This window comes from Ornithodoros turicata, chromosome 1 (genome assembly GCF_037126465.1).
Source record: "Ornithodoros turicata isolate Travis chromosome 1, ASM3712646v1, whole genome shotgun sequence".
Taxonomy (NCBI): domain Eukaryota; kingdom Metazoa; phylum Arthropoda; class Arachnida; order Ixodida; family Argasidae; genus Ornithodoros; species Ornithodoros turicata.
The window spans coordinates 1,200,002-1,222,882 of NC_088201.1; the positions used below are offsets into that span (position 1 = coordinate 1,200,002).

General features: G+C 45.3%; 2 protein-coding genes across 3 annotated transcripts; both read left to right on the plus strand.

The window, feature by feature from the left end:
- The first annotated feature begins 6,971 nt into the window (after positions 1-6,971).
- LOC135377247 (max-interacting protein 1-like) lies at positions 6,972-14,272 on the plus strand. The gene is made up of 6 exons (XM_064609550.1): positions 6,972-7,152; positions 7,244-7,331; positions 7,659-7,688; positions 12,638-12,752; positions 12,813-12,966; positions 13,409-14,272. Exons 1-6 carry the CDS (start codon positions 7,098-7,100, stop codon positions 13,546-13,548), a joined length of 582 nt encoding a protein of 193 aa, XP_064465620.1. The 5' UTR covers positions 6,972-7,097; the 3' UTR covers positions 13,549-14,272.
- A 5,545-nt stretch (positions 14,273-19,817) lies between these two features.
- Positions 19,818-21,377, plus strand: LOC135377251 (ubiquitin-like domain-containing CTD phosphatase 1). 2 transcript variants are annotated; one of them, XM_064609556.1, is made up of 7 exons: positions 19,818-20,159; positions 20,215-20,511; positions 20,573-20,656; positions 20,718-20,854; positions 20,911-21,024; positions 21,080-21,207; positions 21,266-21,377. In XM_064609556.1, exons 1-7 carry the CDS (start codon positions 20,012-20,014, stop codon positions 21,285-21,287), a joined length of 930 nt encoding a protein of 309 aa, XP_064465626.1. In that variant the 5' UTR covers positions 19,818-20,011; the 3' UTR covers positions 21,288-21,377. The 2 variants fall into 2 exon arrangements, with proteins under 2 accessions (XP_064465626.1, XP_064465625.1); XM_064609555.1 differs by having other exon boundaries at positions 19,825-20,159; positions 20,558-20,656.
- The last annotated feature ends 1,504 nt before the right edge of the window (positions 21,378-22,881 follow it).

Genomic DNA, 22,881 nt, shown 5'->3' on the forward strand with positions numbered 1-22,881 from the left:
CTACTTCTCCTGGCACTTTTTCAGTCCTTCCACGTCGCTTTAATGAGCATTCAAGCATAATTGTGTGCCCAGGACATGTATCCCATCAGGGCTTCTAGTCCTAATTTCTACTTCTCCTGGCACTTTTTCAGTCCTTCCACGTCCCTTTAATGAGCATTCAAGCATAATTGTGTGCCCAGGACATGTATCCCATCAGGGCTTCTAGTCCCAATTTCTACTTCTCCTGGCATTTTTTCGTCCTTCCACGCCTCTTTAATGAGCATTCAAGCATAATTGTGTTCCCAGGACATGTATCCCTTCAGGGCTTCTAGTCCTAATTTCTACTTCTCCTGGCACTTTTTCCGTCCTTCCACGCCCCTTTAATGAGCTTTCAAACATAATTTTGTGCCCAGGACATATCTCCCATCAGGGCTTCTAGTCCTAATTTCTACTTCTCCTGGCACTTTTTTTCGTACTTCAACGCCCCTTTGATGAGCTTTCAAGCATAATTGTGTGCCCAGGACATGTATCCCTTCAGGGCTTCTATTCCTAATTTCTACTTCTCCTGGCACTTTTTCAGTCCTTCCACGTCCCTTTAATGAGCATTCAAGCATAATTGTGTGCCCAGGACATATATCCCATCAGGGCTTCTAGTCCTAATTTCTACTTCTCCTGGCACTTTTTCAGTCCTTCCACGTCCCTTTAATGAGCATTCAAGCATAATTGTGTGCCCAGGACATGCATCCCATCAGGGCTTCTAGTCCTAATTTCTACTTCTCCTGGTATTTTTTCAGTCCTTCCACGCCCCTGTAATGAGCTTTCAAACAGAATTGTGTGCCCAGGACATGTATCCCTTCAGGGCTTGTATTCCTAATTTCTACTTCTCTTGGCACTTTTTCCGTCCTTCCACGCCCCTTTAATGAGCTTTCAAACATAATTTTGTGCCCAGGACATATACCCTTTCAGGGCTTCTAGTCCTAATTTCTACTTCTCCTGGCACTTTTTTTCGTACTTCCACGCCCCTTTAATGAGCTTTCAAGCATAATCGTGTGCCCAGGACATGTATCCCATCAGGGCTTCTAGTCCTAATTTCTACTTCTCCTGGCACTTTTTCAGTCCTTCCACGTCCCTTTAATGAGCATTCAAGCATAATTGTGTGCCCAGGACATGTATCCCATCAGGGCTTCTTGTCCTAATTTCTAATTCTCCTGGCACTTTTTCAGTCCTTCCACGCCTCTTTAATGAGCATTCAAGCATAATTGTGTTCCCAGGACATGTATCCCTTCAGGGCTTCTATTCCTAATTTCTACTTCTCCTGGCACTTTTTCCGTCCTTCCACGCCCCTTTAATGAGCTTTCAAACATAATTTTGTGCCCAGGACATATATCCCATCAGGGCTTCTAGTCCTAATTTCTACTTCTCCTGGCACTTTCTTTCGTACTTCCACGCCCCTTTAATGAGCTTTCAAGCATAATTGTGTGCCCAGGACATGTATCCCATCAGGGCTTCTAGTCCTAATTTCTACTTCTCCTGGCATTTTTTTCGTCCTTCCACGCCCCTTTTATGAGCTTTCAAGCATAATTGTGTGCACAAGGCATGTATCCCATCAGGGCTTCTGGTCCTAATTTCTAGTTCTCCTGGCATTTTTCCGTCCTTCCACGCCCCTTTAATGAGCATTCAAGCATAATTGTGTGCCCAGGACATGCATCCCATCAGGGCTTCTAGTCCTAATTTGTACTTCTCCTGGTATTTTTTCAGTCCTTCCACGCCCCTGTAATGAGCTTTCAAACATAATTGTGTGCCCAGGACATGTATCCCTTCAGGGCTTGTATTCCTAATTTCTACTTCTCCTGGCTCTTTTTCCGTCCTTCCACGACCCTTTAATGAGCTTTCAAACATAATTTTGTGCCCAGGACATATATCCTATCAGGGCTTCTAGTCCTAATTTCTACTTCTCCTGACACTTTTTCCGTCCTTCCACGCCCCTTTAATGAGCTTTCAAACATAATTTTGTGCCCAGGACATATATCCTATCAGGGCTTCTAGTCCTAATTTCTACTTCTCCTGGCACTTTTTTCGTCCTTCCACGCCCCTTTAATGAGCTTTCAAGCATAATTGTGTGCCCAGGACATGTATCCCATCAGGGCTTCTAGTCCTAATTTCTACTTCTCCTGGCAATTTTTCAGTCCTTCCACGCCCCTTTAATGAGCTTTCAAACGTAATGTTGTGTCCAGGACATATACCCTTTCAGGGCTTCTTGTCCAAATTTCTACTTCTCCTCGCATTTTTTCCGTCGTTCCACGCCCCTTTAATGAGCTTTCAAGCATAATTGTGTGCCCAAGACATGTATCCCATCAGGGCTTCTAGTCCTAATTTCTACTTCTCCTGGCATTTTTTCCCGTCCTTCTACGCCCCTTTAATGAGCTTTCAAGCATAATTGTGTGCCCAGGACATGTATCCCATCAGGGCTTCTAGTCCTAATTTCTACTTCTCCTGGCATTTTTTCCCGTCCTTCTACGCCCCTTTAATGAGCTTTCAAGCATAACTGTGTGCCCAGGACATGCATCCCATCAGGGCTTCTAGTCCTAATTTCTAATTCTCCTGGCACTTTTTCAGTCCTTCCACGCCCCTTTAATGAGCATTCAAGCATAATTGTGTGCCCAGGACATGTATCCCATTAGGGCTTCTAGTCCTAATTTCTACTTCTCCTGGCACTTTTTCAGTCCTTCCACGCCCCTTTAATGAGCATTCAAGCATAATTGTGTGCCCAGGACATGCATCCCATCAGGGCTTCTAGTCCTAATTTCTACTTCTCCTGGTATTTTTTCAGTCCTTCCACGCCCCTGTAATGAGCTTTCAAACAGAATTGTGTTCCCAGGACATGTATCCCTTCAGGGCTTGCATTCCTAATTTCTACTTCTCTTGGCACTTTTTCCGTCCTTCCACGCCCCTTTAATGAGCTTTCAAACATAATTTTGTGCCCAGGACATATACCCTTTCAGGGCTTCTTGTCCAAATTTCTACTTCTCCTGGCACTTTTTCCGTCCTCCCACGCCCCTTTAATGAGCTTTCAAACATAATTTTGTGCCCAGGACATGCATCCCATCAGGGCTTCTAGTCCTAATTTCTACTTCTCCTGGCATTTTTTCCCGTCCTTCTACGCCCCTTTAAGAACTTTCAAGCATAATTGTGTGCCCAAGACATGTATCCCATCAGGGCTTCTAGTCCTAATTTCTACTTCTCCTCGCATTTTTTCCGTCCTTCCACGCCCTTTAATGAGCTTTCAAGCATAATTGTGTGCCCAAGACATGCATCCCATCAGGGCTTCTAGTCCTAATTTCTACTTCTCCTGGCACTTTTTCAGTCCTTCCACGTCCCTTTAATGAGCATTCAAGCATAATTGTGTGCCCAGGACATGCATCCCATCAGGGCTTCTAGTCCTAATTTCTACTTCTCCTGGTATTTTTTCAGTCCTTCCACGCCCCTGTAATGAGCTTTCAAACAGAATTGTGTTCCCAGGACATGTATCCCTTCAGGGCTTGCATTCCTAATTTCTACTTCTCTTGGCACTTTTTCCGTCCTTCCACGCCCCTTTAATGAGCTTTCAAACATAATTTTGTGCCCAGGACATATACCCTTTCAGGGCTTCTAGTCCTAATTTCTACTTCTCCTGGCACTTTTTCAGTCCTTCCACGCCCCTTTAATGAGCATTCAAGCATAATTGTGTGCCCAGGACATGTATCCCTTCAGGGCTTCTATTCCTAATTTCTACTTCTCCTGGCACTTTTTCCGTCCTCCCACGCCCCTTTAATGAGCTTTCAAACATAATTTTGTGCCCAGGACATGCATCCCATCAGGGCTTCTAGTCCTAATTTCTACTTCTCCTGGCATTTTTTCCCGTCCTTCTACGCCCCTTTAAGAACTTTCAAGCATAATTGTGTGCCCAAGACATGCATCCCATCAGGGCTTCTAGTCCTAATTTCCAATTCTCCTGGCACTTTTTCAGTCCTTCCACGCCCCTTTAATGAGCTTTCAAGCATAATTGTGTGCCCAGGACATGTATCCCATCAGGGCTTCTAGTCCTAATTTCTACTTCTCCTGGCATTTTTTCCCGTCCTTCTACGCCCCTTTAAGAGCTTTCAAGCATAATTGTGTGCCCAGGACATGTATCCCATCAGGGCTTCTAGTCCTAATTTCTACTTCTCCTGGCACTTTTTCAGTCCTTCCACGCCCCTTTAATGAGCATTCAAGCATAATTGTGTGCCCAGGACATGTATCCCATCAGGGCTTCTAGTCCTAATTTCTACTTCTCCTGGCACTTTTTCAGTCCTTCCACGCCCCTTTAATGAGCATTCAAGCATAATTGTGTGCCCAGGACATGTATCCCATCAGGGCTTCTAGTCCTAATTTCTACTTCTCCTGGCACTTTTTCAGTCCTTCCACGCCCCTTTAATGAGCATTCAAGCATAATTGTGTGCCCAGGACATGTATCCCATCAGGGCTTCTAGTCCTAATTTCTACTTCTCCTGGCACTTTTTCAGTCCTTCCACGTCCCTTTAATGAGCATTCAAGCATAATTGTGTGCCCAGGACATGTATCCCATCAGGGCTTCTAGTCCTAATTTCTACTTCTCCTGGCACTTTTTCGTCCTTCCACGCCCCTTTAATGAGCATTCAAGCATAATTGTGTTCCCAGGACATGCATCCCATCAGGGCTTCTAGTCCTAATTTCTACTTCTCCTGGCACTTTTTCAGTCCTTCCACGCCCCTTTAATGAGCATTCAAGCATAATTGTGTTCCCAGGACATGCATCCCATCAGGGCTTCTAGTCCTAATTTCTACTTCTCCTGGCACTTTTTCGTCCTTCCACGCCCCTTTAATGAGCATTCAAGCATAATTGTGTTCCCAGGACATGTATCCCATCAGGGCTTCTAGTCCTAATTTCTACTTCTCCTGGCACTTTTTCGTCCTTCCACGCCCCTTTAATGAGCATTCAAGCATAATTGTGTTCCCAGGACATGTATCCCATCAGGGCTTCTAGTCCTAATTTCTACTTCTCCTGGCACTTTTTCGTCCTTCCACGCCCCTTTAATGAGCATTCAAGCATAATTGTGTTCCCAGGACATGTATCCCATCAGGGCTTCTAGTCCTAATTTCTACTTCTCCTGGCACTTTTTCAGTCCTTCCACGCCCCTTTAATGAGCATTCAAGCATAATTGTGTGCCCAGGACATGTATCCCATCAGGGCTTCTAGTCCTAATTTCTACTTCTCCTGGCACTTTTTCAGTCCTTCCACGTCCCTTTAATGAGCATTCAAGCATAATTGTGTGCCCAGGACATGTATCCCATCAGGGCTTCTAGTCCCAATTTCTACTTCTCCTGGCACTTTTTCGTCCTTCCACGCCCCTTTAATGAGCATTCAAGCATAATTGTGTTCCCAGGACATGCATCCCATCAGGGCTTCTAGTCCTAATTTCTACTTCTCCTGGTATTTTTTCAGTCCTTCCACGCCCCTGTAATGAGCTTTCAAACATAATGTTGCGCCCAGGACATATATCCCATCAGGGCTTCTAGTGCTAATTTCTACTTCTGCTGGTATTTTCTTCCAGTACTTCCACGAGAAATAGTATGCAGTTTGCATCAGCTCCCGTGCCCTAATGAGGATCATCTCCAGTGGCGTCGGAAGTCCTTCGCGCCAAAGGGGTGGGGGGAGAACTGCGGTGCATGCTTCTAGAATGCGCATACAAATGGGAACCGTTGATGCGTTTATTAGAAACAACTCGTTCAAGCAATCCGATGAAGGTGGAGGTTGTAAGGCAGATGGGGAAGGCCATATCGCGTTCTTGGTTACCTTGAAATATTTGCTGATGGTTTCCGAGCGGTGGCGTGTTTCTGTGTTCTCGTCAAAAGTGCAATGGTTTCGTCGGAAAAGGGTGTGCTGCACTAAAAAGGCTCTGTTCTGGCCATACGGCTAAGGCCAGATATGCCACATCAAATGTCCGCAGGATGATGTTTCTAATCACAAATGCTTCCCTGCGTTGCTAAGAAACAAGACGACGTCCTGTGCTGGAGACCAAACCTGCGTTTTCCTGTACCGTCTAAGGAAGGCTACTGATGACTCTTCACGTATCGCGTAGGATAATAGACTTCTATACCTGTCTGTAAACAAATGACGTCATAGTGTTCGACAGCGCCACGAATTTGGTAGAGTTGAACTATATTCAGGCGAACAGGTTCGCGCCCGAAAGCCACAGTCTTGAGGTGATTACGATGCATGGTCTCTGAAAGAGACGCGACCTTCGGTCCTAGTTCTTTCTTTCTTTATTTTTTTCAATAGGAGGCAGCGAACAAATGCCCATTCGTGCCCAGCTCTCCCCCTCCCGATCTGTTTCGGTTTCAGTCTGTCTACCAACGTCATGATGACGTTATCTCGGGTAGAGCTTTATTGGGGGGATATAGTACCGCCTATTTTGGCGGATTTCGCCTTCTACTTTTAAAACCGGTGTGTGGTAACAGAGCTGAAAGCGGGACCCTCAGAGCGAAAGCTCCAAAACTACCAAACTTGGGGTACCAAAACTCGAGGGCGGGAGGGGCGACGCCCCCCCCCCTCCCCCGAGCTGTCAGTAGTCTACCCAGAATCCCAAACATGGTCATTATTATAGGTACATCATAAGAGCTTAATATATACTGACATGTGTTGAAATAGCAAGGGCACCTACTATCTTAGTAAATACAGGTTGGGGGTATTTTGGGTAGCTTGTCCATGACAGATCACCGGAGGCATTTGTTTCTCCACAGGTAGTTGCCGCTGTATCAACAACCATCTTTTGATGCGCAACGCAGGAAGCGTTTTTGACAGATGTTACAACCTGAGATAACTTTTGATTTCAAACTGTAATCACTGTTGGTGTATGAAATGTTCAAAAAAGCGGGGTTGATGGCCGCCAGCTGTACTTCAGCTGAGGGCGTGGATAGCACGTGACCACTGACGTCACATTGTTGTCTGCTTTGCTCGAGAGAGGGCTTCCTTCGCGTTCCAATCAAGCATCACGCGACCCTAGGACCTTTAGTTCGGCTGTGTTCCATCGCAAGCGGTTGTTACCTTCATTTGGATTAATCATGAGCATCCACACATTACTGCAAGCTGCAGAATATATCGAACGACGAGAACGCGGTAAGTACCCACCATCCTGCCCTCGGGGAACGGAAACATGGACGCCAACCGTTTTTTGATCAGCTGATTTTGACGGAGTCGATTTTTGCAGAAGCGGAGCATGGCTATGCTTCTACCATGCCCATGCCGAGTGATCTCACAAAAAAAAAGCCAAAAGCGAAGAAAACACAAGGTAACCGGTAAGTAACACTGTTGATCGCTTTGTTTATCGATTGGCATTCCACGTTATTTTGCAAAAAACAATTACCGCTTTGCATGTGACCTGTCAACAAGTGACGTACATTTGACCGAAATGCCCTGTAGTGTACCTGTGGTGGAAAGCCATGTTCCAAGGCCGAGGCGTAAGCCTAATGTCATTATAACTCTGATCGCGCTAGGGTTAGCAGATAGAGCTGCTGACGTCGAACACCTGCAGTTTCTAGCTGCTGTGCCCAGCTGATCGCCTGTCTGTCATATTGACGTGGCGACCTCGCTGTGGTGGTAACAAGGCCTATGTTTTCTTTCAGGACCACTCATAACGAGCTGGAAAAGAACAGGTTAGAGCATGATTTTATCTTACTTTTGGATCAGATGCTAAAAAGGGCTAAATTTGAGTCCCTTCCCACCTCTGTTATGACGCTTCTGTATCACGGGACTTGCTTTCGATGGCTACTTTAATAATTTCGGGCTTTTATATCTGTCCCGCAAGCCGGATCGTCATTTATAGTGACAGGCACAACATTTTCTTTCGAATGGTTTATTGTTCCACTGAAATGATACTGCATAAGTCACGCGTGCAAATTGGCGCAAAATAGTGCATCATTGGGACTTGGGGAGACTTGATCCTAAACTGATTCAGGAGTAACCCCCAATTATAACCCCCAAGAGCATTTGGGCATTCTCAAAGTGAGCGATGAAATGTTCCTTCGTTTGTGCTTACCCCTGGTGAGAGGTCAGCTCATGAGTGTTGTTGGACAGCCAGAGATGGGCAGCTTCTTAAATACACTCTTTGTATAATTAGTTGAGATGTTCGTGTCACAATGGGTCATGTAGCGTGTCTCATAATAGTTGTTTGCAGTGCCAGATTTACAACAGCCCATCTGCATATGATGAGTACTGCGGTCGTTACAGAATTTTAGCTTCAGTATGACCTACCCAATATATGTTATCTGTACAATAAATTGCAATGTACAGTACGCAATTCATTTATTAACTCGCTGTTGTTAAAAATACTGATTTGCTCGTTTCAAACTAACCTGTGTCATTGTTAACAACGCCACTGGGTCCTAGACCATAATTTTGAGATACAGTCCATTTATACGGCACAATATTAGTGGTACTGGCCGATCCTGGGTTTTCATTATTATTTTGGATTTAGTAGCTTACTATACGTGATAGTGGTAAGAAGAAGAATTTCTACCGAATAGTTTTTGTGCTAGAAAATCGAGAAAATCCGGACTCTAATTCGAGTGTCTCACTTTTGTCGTGTTTGCACGCGCGTATCTCCCAAGGAGACGCTTTAAGGTGCACCCGGGCCAGCAGACCAACCACAAATTTTGGTGCGGAATTCCAGCGCTCTGTGAAATAAAAAATGGCGAACGAGCTCTCTCTGTTTTGTTCCATCTTGAACGCGTGATTTCTCTGGATGTGCATGTCCACCATTGCTATATTTGACATCGAGTTACTCAGATTTTAATACTCTTTCTTTTGATGTATCTACAGGTATCTGCTGAAACGGGCACACATTTAGGCATATTTTTAAAAAAATAAGGACACTGCCCGATGGTAGACATTTCCTCTGCCGTAAAAATATTCGTTTCAAGAGCTGAGCAGTGGCGATGAGCGCACTAAAACGCGACACTCTGTGCGTGTACCTGTCCAAGCGGGATTGGTGGCATTTGCAGTAACGATAAACGATTTTACTCAGTTCCTATGGAAGCGTCACTTTTCTCTATTCACTGTCCGAGGTACGGGCTACGAAAGTTCCTCGGGGTCCACCATCCGATGTCTTGCGTGTGCTGGTTGATGCAGTACATTTACCCATTCCTATTTCATAGCATGTTACCATATCCTAGTGTACCTTTCTCCGGTGAACCCTGGTTATGTGCCGTGGCATGATTATTCAACCGATGCAGTCACGCGCATTTTTGCCATGGCCTGTTCCTGTAAACGGCCATTGGCTGTTTACAGGAACAATTTGACTCGCAGAATAAGGTCACGTTTTAGCGCGCTCGTCACCGATGCTCAGCTTTTGAAGTAGAAACTTTTTAGAGCAGAGTCTACCGCTGGGTCGTGTCCCGGCAAAATAGAATCGAAATAAAGCGGGGACTCTTTCCAAGAAAGGGGTGGGTAAAATCCTCGTTTCTTTTTAGATATACCTAAATGTTTGCGTGTTTCAACAGATACCTGTAAGAGGTAATGTCTTTTAAAACTGAGGAGTTAACGCGCGTGCAAAAACGGCAAAAGCGAAACACTGGAATTCAATGCCGGATTTTCTCGATTGTTTTTTTTTTTTCAAAAACTATTGGGTAGAAATTATTCGTTTTGCCACATCATATATGATAAGCTAGTAAATATAAAAAAATGTAGGAGGTGGATGGTACCTGGTGTGAAATGAGCATACTGTATCTGAACATCATGGCTGAGGACCCAGTGTTTTGGCACAATGGTTATTTGGAAAGGAACAAAAGGGAGACAAAATAAATGTAACTCACTCGCAACACTGGTATAGCTAGGGTTCAAGGTCTGTTCAGTCATTTAGGTTTTAGAACAGAGTTAATTAAGAAGGAAATTTGGAGAACATCTGTCAGTCCGGATAATCCTTGATGTGATTGCAATCTAGCTTTTGCTTGCATCCCATCCTACTTTATAGGTGACAGAGCGAACACGGTGACACAAAAGACGCACACATAGTCGCAACCATTTACTTCACACTTTTACAATCGCATATGCACGACGTAACTGAGGGAAAATACATGGCCCTATTCTCCAAGATTCCAAAGACCTAATCTACTAAAGACCTAATCTACCCCCAATCGCGGCACATAGAGACTTGCCAAACCTTATCCCGTAAACTTGCGACCAGACTCAATAGGCTGGCGCTGCTTTTTCGTCAGGACCACTATGGCTGAGCTGCTGAGCTGATACAGCTATCTATCTTCTGTGCGATCAGTCATGCGGTCAACGGCATTTGTTCTTGTTAGGTTTTTGCCACCTCCTGATGTGAATGTCGTGTAAGGTGGGTTTAATTATGTAAATATTTGCAAACCCAGCTCTGAAATTTGCGAAGTAAATGTCACTGTTTTACCCCTCCATCATGAAGAGCGTGCAGAATTGACTCGAATCCACAATAATTAATGGTGATATTCATGATCTATCCTATCGGGGGAAAAAATAGCCGAACATCGTGCTTTTTGGAGCACCTGAGCATAATGCGCAGAGACTTTTCGAACGCAATCTCTGTCAGTCCGACAAACGGAGGTTGGAAACCCAGCCCACAGAGTGGTAGTAGAAAAAGTGACAGTTTCTGAAATTGGGAGAGGGAACATATGGTATATACCTTCCGGACGCGATATAGCCACGTCTGCGTTATCTCTTTCTACAATGTCTGTGTGGGCTGGGTTTCTAACCTCCTTTCGTCGGACTGATGATTGCGCCGATAAATTCGTCGCGCGCTATCCTCTGGGAGCTTTGTAGAGCATCATTTTTGGCTATTTTTTTTCTTCTATACAATAGCTGCTCCATATCCCTGTGAATTATCATAAATTTGAGTGAAATGGGCACGCTTTTCACATTGGTGGGGTAAAAAAGTGACCTTTACTTGGCAAATTTGAGTTCAGTTCGCAAAAATATACGTAATTAAACTTAGGTTACATGACAGGCACATTAGGAGGTGGCAAAAACCTCGGAAGAACAAATGCCATTGATCGCATGATTGTGGTAGTTTCAGATTGGCGTAGTTTCGTTTTCTGGGACACCCTGTATGACGGATGGCATCGACACTTGAAAACCTTCCTAGCTAACAATGAACCCTCTCCTTTCTCCACCTTGTTGCGGTGCTCTCTAATTCTATCATTCAGGTACCTAGAAGTCTCCCCCCGCGTACTCCTTTCTGCACGAGGTGGGAATCGAATCAACCACGGCACAGTCCACTAAACGGCCCCTTCCTGATACCAGACACGTTTCTCCTCATCTGCCGCCAACATGCCACTGAATTTCCTCTTTACACTTGGCACCACTTTTACTGCGTGCCTCTGGCCGACCTTAACTCTGTGTACCTGAGGCTTCGACTCTTCAGCATCCCTCCTAACCACCCCTCTGACAAAGTCCTGTCACGGTGAGTCCCCCCTGGAACACCCTCTGTGCCTGCTTTTACCACACCCATTTTCACCGAGGGCAAACGCCCGGCACAAGTGGCCACACGGGTGTCGCGAGACTCCAAACTGCAGCACACCCGATGGAGGCATCTCGGTACTGAACGTGAAACTGAACCAGTTGGCCCGATACAGCTGATAGACGACGTTCCAACCCACGCCGCGCTTGCCTATGAGGAGATAATCGTCCACGTACTGAAACACGTGCATGACGCCAGTCTTCATTCCCACAGCTGTCTTCTCCAGCTCTCTGTCCATAGCAGTCAGGTACACATTAGTGAGTGCTGGTGCAAGCGTGGAACCTATACGAACTCCCTCGCTCTGACGATATACCCTTGCCCCCACCGTGACGGTGCCCATGCCCGCGGGACTTGGGGGTTGTTAGAAGGATGCTAAAGAGTCGGTGGCCTCAGACACACGGAGCGGAGGAGGCAAGAGAAAATTGAGTGGCATGTTGGCGGCAGATGAGGAGAAACGTGTGTGGTGTTAGGAAGGGGCTCGTGTACAAGGAAGGAGTACGTGGGGGAGACTTCTAGGTACCTGAACGCAAGGTGGAGAAAGGCAAGGAAGAGGGAAAGAGGGGCCATCCGTTATATAATGAATCTAGCGTATTGTTTCATTCAAGACTCATCATAGGCACAATTGCACGGAAGAAAGATAGCTATATCAGCTCGGCTACGGCAGTCCTGACGAAAAAGCAGCACCGACTTATCGCTTATCGACTCTGGCCGCAAATTTCCGCGCGCGCTGCGTTTGAGGGTAGGTATTGAGTCTTTGGAATCTTGGACAATCGGGCGGTGTATTTTTCCTCAGTTACCTCGCGTATACGCGATCGTAAAGGTGGCAAGTAAATGGTTGTGACTATTGCCATTTGAAGGATATACATAGTGTAGATTTTCCAAGTAGACCCAAGACCCCCGTTGAGTGAGGTGTTAAGTGAAAGTGGCTCGAGAGTAAATACAGCTCTTGATCCCGCAAGGGCTCGTCGATCACATTCCAAACATAGCAGGCCTAACTTTCTAGACAGCAGCTTTTATGTTACCCGTAGGTGCAGTGGAGACAAATTATTTGTCCCTCGGGGTCTGCTGATTCTGCTGGCTCCATTTTGGCATCTGACCCACTCTGATTTTTAGGCGAGCGCACCTGCGCAACTGCCTGGAGAAACTGAAAGAGATGGTGCCACTGGCCCCGGACACCAGTCGTCACACCACCTTGGGCCTTCTGAACAAGGCCAAGGTGTTCATCAAGGTCAGTTCCAGCCAGAAAGGAAGTGGAAAACGGGCTCTCATGAGAGAATGCTTTTCGTAGAACTTGGAAGAAAAGGATCGGAAGAGTCAGCAGGTGAAGGATCAGCTCCTGCGGGAGCAAAGGTACCTCAAGCGTAGGCTCCAACACCTTGATGGCATGTCGAGAAGCAAACGTCGGAGCGTCAGCGAGTGTTCCACTCGATCCTCTGAGACAGGTAATGCCTCCTTCCTTCCTAATAAATGCCCCCTCAAAGCATTTCCTTCAAAGCAAAGGCACACAGAATCCCAGTGCCCAAAACGGCAAATCGGCAGGTGTTTTCTCGTTTGTTTGTTTACATTGCTCTGGACTGAAAGTGTTCAGGCAGGCACTGTTACATACACTGTTACAAGTTTAAAAGTAACCTGGCTTTGCTTTTGATTGTTGCTTAGTTTTATGGAAATAATTCAGACTCGAGAAGTTATGCATTTCTTGCAGTTGAACAACATGTTAAATAAATTACGTTTAAGAAGTAGTATACGGGAATATTTTCTCCTGAAAAGGAGTCACATGTCGTATTCTGCTTCAAAACACTTCACTAGAACTGTTTTTCCTGGCTTTTTGAGCTCTTTTTATAGCAAGGATTTTGGATTGGTCCCATCTCTAATTTCTTTGTTCAGATGAAGTGGACATCATGGGTTACAACAGCAGCAACCAGAGTGACACTGATGATCACAGCAGCATTCAGAGTGTCACCAGCGATGGAGGGGTGGCCATCTCAACCAAGCGACTGTGCCTAGCGGAGGGAGGGGATTTCTAGAGCAATACGCTTTGCATTATTTATTTGCCTTTTATTTTCGCTCCTCTAAGGTGTTCTCCCGGTTTTGTACGTGCTTCTATTGTACATCCACTTTTTGTCTTTCTTTGGACAAAAAAAAAAAAACCTTCGTACCTGGAATGACTGTATATATTGTGACATTTTAATACCACATTTTGTCGGGTTGGCTATTTTTGTCCCAACTCTCATTGGCTTACATGTTGTAGCCAATCGTGTCATGCGAGCTTCCGGGTAACTTCTTTTTTTTAGTTGTATAACCGAAGGGCATTAATTCTCCCCCCCACCACCAGGTTGTACAGAAAACCCTCCCGTCCACATCGCTTTTAAATGAGGGCCCTTTGAGGGAAAATAACTTTTCATTCAAGTGTGGGACATTTCAACATTGAAACAGGACCTTTGCTTTGTATGTAACTCTGTGGCTTTTCCCACTTTGATAACTGTAATAATATGTACATAAAGAAAGTATATATATATATATATAAAAGATAGGCTGAGACGGGGGACATATACCGAAGCATTAAAAGTTGACAAATTGGGCGTTTCGACACTGATGTATATAAGGCATGCCTCGTGACCCAATTTTTTTCAGTTTGGTCTTGGAGTGTCTTCATTTTTGGGGTATCTTTTAAACAGTAGCTTCCTGTAAATATTTCCCGACTATGGTGTCATTGTTTTAAGTTTCAGAAAATAAACGTTATTTCGTGTATGTTGACTTTGTGGTGAAATAACCCTCATTTCCAGATATGTGGATACTTTTCAATTCCCCAGTAGGAAATACTAAATATATGCAGTTAGTGGCTTACATTAGAAAAACTCTCTCCTCGGCATCCTCGTGCATGCTCAGTGTGACGAAAGGGTGAGGCGTTCCGGTCGATTTTCCCAAATTCGACATGACAGAGCAAACTACAGATGTTGAGAGTATACCGGAATTCCTTCTCTGAAAGCTCTTCCGGTGCGCGTCCCCGGGTGCACCCTGCGCGCCTCTTATCTCATGCCAGGGAAAAGCTGGGTACCACTTCTGGCCTTCGGCGGGCTTCATTGGTTGCGTTAAGTGGGCGCCCCGGCGCGCGAGGTTTTCAAACACCACCCTCTTAACGCGACTCCGAGCCGCTCCTCGCGCACCCGTTTTGAAACGGGGGCTTTGAAGCAGACGACAAGCGCCCGGGTGCTTGAGATTTTCCGTGACGTACTTCCTCTTGAGCGCCGGGAGGATAACCTTCAAAATGCGCTCACGGGAGCAAAATACGGACTTGATATGTTACCCAATGCTCCGATTTCAGTAAATATTTTTATAACTGCTATTATGCTATTGTATTTGTGGACAACTTTCACACGAATATCGGCGGGGAAATGCGGTGCTTTAACGAAGACTTCTTTGCGCCATGCAGCCGTCTTCACAGCTCCTATGACGTCTGTCACAAATTCCCATCTTTTCCATTTCATTTGCTGTTGCAAGGAGAAGTCTTTACAACGGTAGTCTCTCTTGCAACGTTATCAAGTTCAAACTAAGCCAACGTGTCCTCCGTCTGTGCTCTGCATGAGCACACAACAGGAAGCGGCATCAGGGGTGAGCAGTGCAGCGCTCCAAAGTTGCTTTTCGCTGTTTAGTGGCTGCTTCGGGTGTCTCATACTCACGATTTGAGTGCGTCAAAAGAGGGGCGCCTACTTAACGCAACCGGTTGCATTAGGTGGAATTGAAACCGCCATTGCAATAGCGGTTTCAATTCTCCCGCCTTCGCCATGTTTACAGTATGCAAATGACAGAAGGAAGCTCAATGGGCGCGTTAAGTGGCTGCTTTGGCACTCCTACCGTTAGTGGTTACCGTTGTACTCAGAGTTTCGTACGCGAGCGCGCTCTTCACGCTCCAGTATTTGGAGGGTGCACGAAAAAGGGTATCGTCAACACCTACCCGAACACGCTGACATCCCTCACTCATCCTGAGGATGTCACTGTGGGACAGAAATGACATCTTCCCAACAACACAAACGTCCTGCGATCGTCCCCAGGATGTCAACCCCGGCCGACGATGACAGCCTCAGGAAGTTATCAACTGGTCCTCCCAGTGTTACCTCCGTGTGTGTTAAAGTGGGACTCCCGGTCATATCACCAGCACATCCTCAGGGTGTCAACCTGGAACACTCGCAAGACCTTGTGAGGACGACTTCACCTGCACCCACCTGTACCTCATTTTTCTGCGTATAATTTATACGAAACCAGACGCAGTTTTAATAACTTCTCTTTTTCCATACATCTTGATTAACTTCCGCAATACAATCTCGCTGTTTGTTTCTAGTACAATTCGTAACGGACAACGAGCGCAGCGGTTTAAAGAGAAAGCAGAGAGAAATATAAAAGACCAAGTCCGAGAAACCCAGTCCGAAAGGTAATAGAATTCTCTTCCGAAGCCAAAACAGACACTGTTTATTGCTTATAACGCGATCCTCCGTACATTCGAGAGTCCTGCTCGCCTGTGACACAAAACGAAGGGTGAGCTATCCATGTTTCTTTCGATTACGCAAAGAAAGAATACTCAAAGTGAGGAAATGATTGAAGTATTAGGTCCACATCAATGCAAAGTCTATGTTTCTTACTCCTTTTGGTTTGAGACGTTCAGGTAGGAGCTTTAGACAGTCATCCTTTTTAGATGCAGATAATTTTACCCTGGACCACACTTTATTTCAGAAAAATGTCAATAGGTCCCAGGATCGGCTCAAAAAGAAAAATGTGTTCAGAAAGTCTGAACAGGTAAACTAAAAGTAATATTTCTCGTACCGCTAGCTACCCACAGGTACGGGTACAGGACGTACCTGAATGACTCTTCACGGACAGTCAGAGAGTGTTATCCTCAGGACGTTCTGAGGACAACCTGGAAGGTCGAGGACACGATGACCTCCTGGGTACGTCCGAGGAAAGTCATCAGCGGACAGGGATAACATCCCCAGGACTTCCCTACCAGGTCCTCAATTTGTTAGAAATGTGACAAAGTGAGACTCCCCGTCATATCCTCAGGACCTCCTATGGGTGCTACCAAATGACGCGGCTAGAACAGTTCGGGGAGCAAGCAGGTACCTTAGTGAATTATTTATTTTGGGAAGTGAGGGCACATTTGCAGCACCCAGTCAGTGTGTGTGTGTTTTTTATATATTTTCAACCTCGGTCACCAGCTACCATTCGTGGTTTCTCATCTGTATTTCGTTCAGCGTATTTCTCCTCACAAACAATTAGTGTCACAGTTTCAAAGGCAAAAAAAGAAAAAGAGATGTATATAAAAGGCCCCTAGGTCCCTGCGAAACCACTTAGAAAGGTATATGATGCAGCAGCATTTCCTTTCCAAGACAGAACAGATACAAGTCATTGCTTCTCTTCCGAACTTCAGCAGATTCGGGAGTCCTCTTCGCATCTCAGTCAAAACAAATGGTGAGGTATCTAAGTTTAACTTGATTTCGCACATAACCAACAATGAAATGAGAAATTCCTTGGAGTATTAAATCGCTATCAAGGTAGTGTCCGTGTTTCTTACTGCTTTGGTTTGATGCATGCATCGTAAGTGAAGCTTGAGTAGTGAAACGCTATTATTTTTTGTCTCTTCGGAAATAAAATGCTCCGCGCAACCTCCTGCCAGGGACCCTTTGCGGACACTCATGCAACAAGACCGCAGTGAAAGGTCTAGCAAACTGTATTTTAGTGCACGTCAAACTCTGCGCATGGAGGGATTCCTTTAAAATCCGACGATCAGTATTTGCGCCCCTATATCTCTTTTTATTTTATATTTTCCTTCGTTTTCTTTTATTTATGCATGAGCACTCCTTCTTTGATTGTATTGGGCAATGAGGGCAATAAATCGGGAAGTTGATTACTGGATAGCTCTAGCAGGTATTAAAATGCCACAACGCAGTATTAAAATAATTTACTTCTCTTGTGCTTGTCCTCCGGTTGACGGCCGCAGGATGTACACAAATGACAATCACTGGAAGATCCTATGATGACAGCCTGTGGACCTCCTCCGTTCATCCCATCACGGACGAGGACGTGATGACACTTTGAGGACATCCTGAGGACCGCGTGTGTTCTTGGGGAACCGTTATTTCCGGGACCGTTTTTTCCTACACCCAAGCTCTGGGGCTGCGGACACAACTACATTTTTACACTGATCAATAACACTCTCATTGGTGGAAATGGTGGAAATTGGTGGTTCTCAACTGGTGTTCCTTTCCCTTCTGTTTGTATATATTTCTGTTTTGTGAAGTAAAATTTTCAGCTGTGTTTGAGACTTCGTGTTTGTGTCTGTCGATCCCTTCGTGTTCCCTAGTCTCGGGGTTTTTTACATTATGCAACAATTCTCTTTTTGTAGTTTCGGCCAGCAGCTTGTCATTTTCCGTTTCTCTTCTTCGATTGTTTTCGAAGAACGGGTGCCTCGACATGAAAAGCAAAAATATAAAAGGTCCTGTCCCACTTCGAAAGAAATATGCGGCAGTGGCATTTCCTTTCGCAGTTAAAACATATACTGCATATTTCTTGTCTTGCGAACTCCCGCATGTGCGAGAGTCCTCCGAGCATCTCAGTCAAAACGAAGGGTGAGCAATTTCACGTATAAGCAACACTGCAGCGACGAATACCTGGAGTATTAGGTTACAACCAACGTAACGTCCGTGTTTCCTACTTAGTTGGTTTAAACATCCACCGAAAGTCAAGCACGAGCCGTAATATGCCAAAACTTCTCTGTATCTTCCACGGAAATGCTCCGTGTAGCATCCCTGGGGGACCTTGCTCGGATATTCATGGCTGCAAGATCACAATGAAAGATCTAGCAAGCTATGTTTTATCGCACATTGAACCCAGTGCATGGAGTATCCATTGAAATCATTCAGTTTGTATTTGTACCCCTGTATTTTTGTATTTTCTCTTTGTCTCATCTTCTCACTATTTTTGTAGCTTATACATGATCACTGCTGGTTCGTTTGAATTTCGTCATGACAAACAAACCGGAACACTAATGTGCAGGCATTGAAATGCACAACGGAATATTAAACTAATTTACTTCTCCTGTATACGTCCTCCGGCTGACGGCCGCAGGACGTGCGATGATGACTATTCAATGAAAGATCCCACGATGACACTCTTTGGATCTCCTCCGGACATCCCATCACGGACAAGGACGCGATGACACCTTGAGGATGTCCTGAGGATCGCGAGTGTTCTTGGGGTAAATGGCAGCCCAGCGAACTTTCGGCTATAATCCAAGATGAGACGCACGTTCCCTAGATACCAGAGCGAGCATACATACTCGAACACAAATTGTTGGAGTACGTTCATCAAGTGTCACGTTTGCAGTCAGCTTGTGAGTCTGGGAGATCGTCATCACCTGCAATCTCTTCGTCTTTAGGGCGAAGGCAGTCAATCAAGCTGGCATTCCTGCCGTCCTAATATATTCTAAAATTGTTTAATCTAGAAATAAATTGTATGTGCGTACTTTGTGAGTCATTAGTGCCTTTCCAGGAGTGCATGTAGCAGAATTGGGTCAGTGGCAGCTGTATGTGCGGTCTAATGATTAATGTATTTAATCGTTGACTAAAAGGCAGTTGAACATCCTCCCATATTCGTCATATATCCAAAACGTTATGTCACAGGGACGTTCCTGCGACGTGTATTTAGTGCCGAAATTCTGGTCTCCTGGATGTCCTCTGGATGTAAATGGGACATCTAGCTTGGTCCCCAGGACATCCTAACATCCAAATCACCATATCTTGCGTACAGGGATGTATCTTGCCCATTGGCCAGCATATACCTGCGAACGTTCCTGACACCCCACCCTGGCAAATATCGTGTTTTTAACTCAAGCTACTGTCTATAGCGTGATTACTTGGTAAATAAAGTAAAAAAAAAAAAAAAAACCCCAAAATTTCCCTTTGCTTACGTCATGCCACGAGGGGTCACGTGTCCTAGATGTATACGAAAAATAACGCGCGCTTGCTCAATTCTTTTTACATCCACCAGATGTCCCAGGGATATAGAAAGTTGGACAATAGTCAAACCATCCATCCACCTAGTCTACTGGGAAAGACAAACGAGAAACGCCTTGGCAAGCTTTGCAGGTTTCCTGCGACGTCTAATTTTGTGCCAGACCTGCCCCGCTACAAAGGGGAAAAGCATGGAAAAGCACAACCTGAACCTTTTGGCTTTGAACTTGAACAAGCAGTTGTAGACGTTCTCTGTGCCATCTGTGATGAGCAAATCGAAACACATTGTGATCGGACGCTTATTTCTCCCAAGCTCAGCTGACTCGGATTTCGTACTATGGATTTCATTAGCGTAACCAAGAGATGACTGGTGGGAGAAAAGCGGACGGATTAACACATACTAACCTTCCTTGGCTGGGACGCTCACTGGTACCAAGGGGATCATCATCATCATCACCGCGGGCCCGCCACTATAAACTCTATAAACATGGGTTTGACCGTCAAGTGGGCAGGCAAAGAATATTCAATCGCTGATTTGCCTCTTCACGCATGCGTTCTAGACTTGAAGAATGCTATTCATGAGAAAACCGGCGTCAAACCTGAACGGCAAAAACTCATTGGTATAAAATGCAAGGGTAAGTTGCGTTTCTCCGTTCAAGAAAATGTGGTCGAAATGAAAAAAGAGTGCAGGTAAAGCTCTGAAGGACATGGACCGCTTGTCGGACCTCAACTTGGATGCCACTTCAAAGATCATGATGGTTGGTAGTCTGGAGGAAAACATTCTGTCTGCCAGCGTTCCGCCCGAGGACCTGCCGGAGGTTGTCAACGATTTGGACGACATCGACGAACAAGAAATCCCGGTCGAGCAACGGGAAGAGTTCCTCACCAAAATTGAAAAGCGCGTCAAGACGTACGAAATTAAACGGTTGAATGAATCGAGACCGGGAAAAAAACTGCTAGTGCTCGATATTGACTACACCATTTTCGGTAAGCATTTGTCATGTTGCGAAGCATCTACATGACATTCTCGCAGATCACCGTTCCACAGCCCAAAGTATATTGGAACTCAAGAGGCCTTTCCTTCACGAGTTTTTAACCACTGCGTACGAAGATTACGACATTGCCATTTGGTGTGAGTGTCATCCTATGCAGCTCATTGAAGTGGGAGTTACTTTGGAGCCTGTTTCTTTCAGCCGCTACCAACATGAAATGGATTGAGACCAAACTTAAAGAACTGGGAGTCACCAAGAGCCCCGACTACAAGATCGTATTTATGGTCGATTGCGGTGCCATGATCAGCGTTCACACGAGCAAGCACGGTCTAGTGGATGTAAGCACTTGGATATGGAAAAAAAATGAGAGTTTTCACCTATGTGGCATGTGTAGGTAAAGCCATTGGCTGTCATCTGGGGAAAGTTTCCAGAGTACGGTCCGGAGAACACCATCATGATAGATGACATTCGGAGGAACTTCCTCATGAACCCCAAGAATGGACTTCGGGTGGGCTAACTTAAGAAATTTGCCCAAATGGTAATTACTCCCAATCCCATTACAGGTGCGACCATTCCGCAGTGCCCACACCAACCGTGACACGGATCGTGAATTGGTCAAGTTGTCCCAGTACCTAAAGGACATTGCTTCCATTCCTGACGTTCGAGAACTCAACCACCGTCACTGGGAGAGGTTAGTTTAGTTATGCCGGGTTTATCCGGGTTTTGCCTCCAAACAGCTACTATTTCAGCTACAAACCACAAGGCCCGTAGTGCATCCGAGACGTGTCAAGAAAAACGCATCTTTTCTCCCTCTGGAAGTGAACTATATGATGATGACACAATAAATACGTTTTATTACAATATGGACAATATATGTCTGCGATGGTAGCCAAACATTGTTGGAACGGCCCCTGTAGCAACCACACAAACAACCCTCCAGGTATTACTGCGCTTTAAAGGAACAGTCCATTTTGAAACTACAGCGTTCCTTGTGGTAGTGAAAGTGACACGCGGGCATATTTAAGGGGACTAGAGCAGACAACTGATATTGAGGGTATGCTGGAAAAATGAGGGAGGGACATGGTCTCGAAAATTGCTTTATTTAATACCTAAGCTGGGTAAAATTTGGGGATTGGTACCCCAAGTTCATTGGCATTACCAGAAAGCTAAACAACAGTAACAATAACCAATTTTTTGTTTGTACATTTGATATTGCAGCCAATTAGAAGTAAATGTGTGCGTCTCTGTACACATCTGACAATCTAATCTAACAAGGCGTGCCTATTTTCAACGCTGAATTGAATGCTCAAGGAATGCTTCCTTCATCTATTCACACTTTAAGTACTGCATGGGAAGCAGTGCTGTCAACACTGCTTCTTTTAATTTTTTTTATGGAACCCGAAACGGAAGAAATAAGTGGAGATCTCGGAGTATCAGAAACTGAAGCATTATTATTTTCGGTAACAATCCCTCGGGTGAGTTGTCGGCTGATGCTGAAAATAGTGCACTAAATGTGGTTGGTGTGAGTGTCATCCTATGCAGCTCATTGAAGTGGGAGTTACTTTGGAGCCTGTTTCGACCTGACCTGCATATGCATTTCATATGCAACCGTCCCTTTAAGATAACTGGAATTTTGCTTCTGGAACTTGTCCAGCGCATAGCAGAGTATGGCCTCCAAAGATTCCAGCAACGAAAAACTACCTGAGCCTTTGTTTTGGGTCAAATACATTTAGGGAGTGACTTTTTCGGGTTAAATGCCTGTCTCAGATTCGGGTGATAAAAATCGGGCGCTATTTTTAAACCCGTAATTCGGGGATAAATCGGGTGATACTTGTGCCAACGGGTGTTACTGTTTGTGTTTTTGTTTTTCCTCTTGTCTATTAAGTCCTTTCCTAATCTCTCTTTTATTGCTTTTTTGCGGGATCGTGACCTTCCGGCAGTAATGCCTGAAGTTGCAGACAGTACTGGGGACACACATGGGTGTATTGCTGGGAATGTAAGTGACCCATTCTTCCATGTGTCAGACGTGTCGACCATTGTTCGTCTTCAGTGGAAACGTCACTCGAGGATTTCATAGTGATTAAAATTCGGGGAGAAATCCGGTTGAACCTGAAGTCGTCACTCCCTAAATATAATCTCCACTGAGGGCACGTCCCATTATCGGCCCATCACCCGCTCAAGACAACTCGACCTTAGAGGCCAACCATTGCACAGAATGATCGCTCCTCATTTGTGGAAAACCAGCTCGCCTGGCATATGGTTAGGGCGAATGCCTTCAGCGGCAGTTCCCCCTGAATTGGGCCCAGGACACAGCCACGTCTATACAGCGCTCATAGCCACAGTTGCTAACGCGGAATTAAAGAAT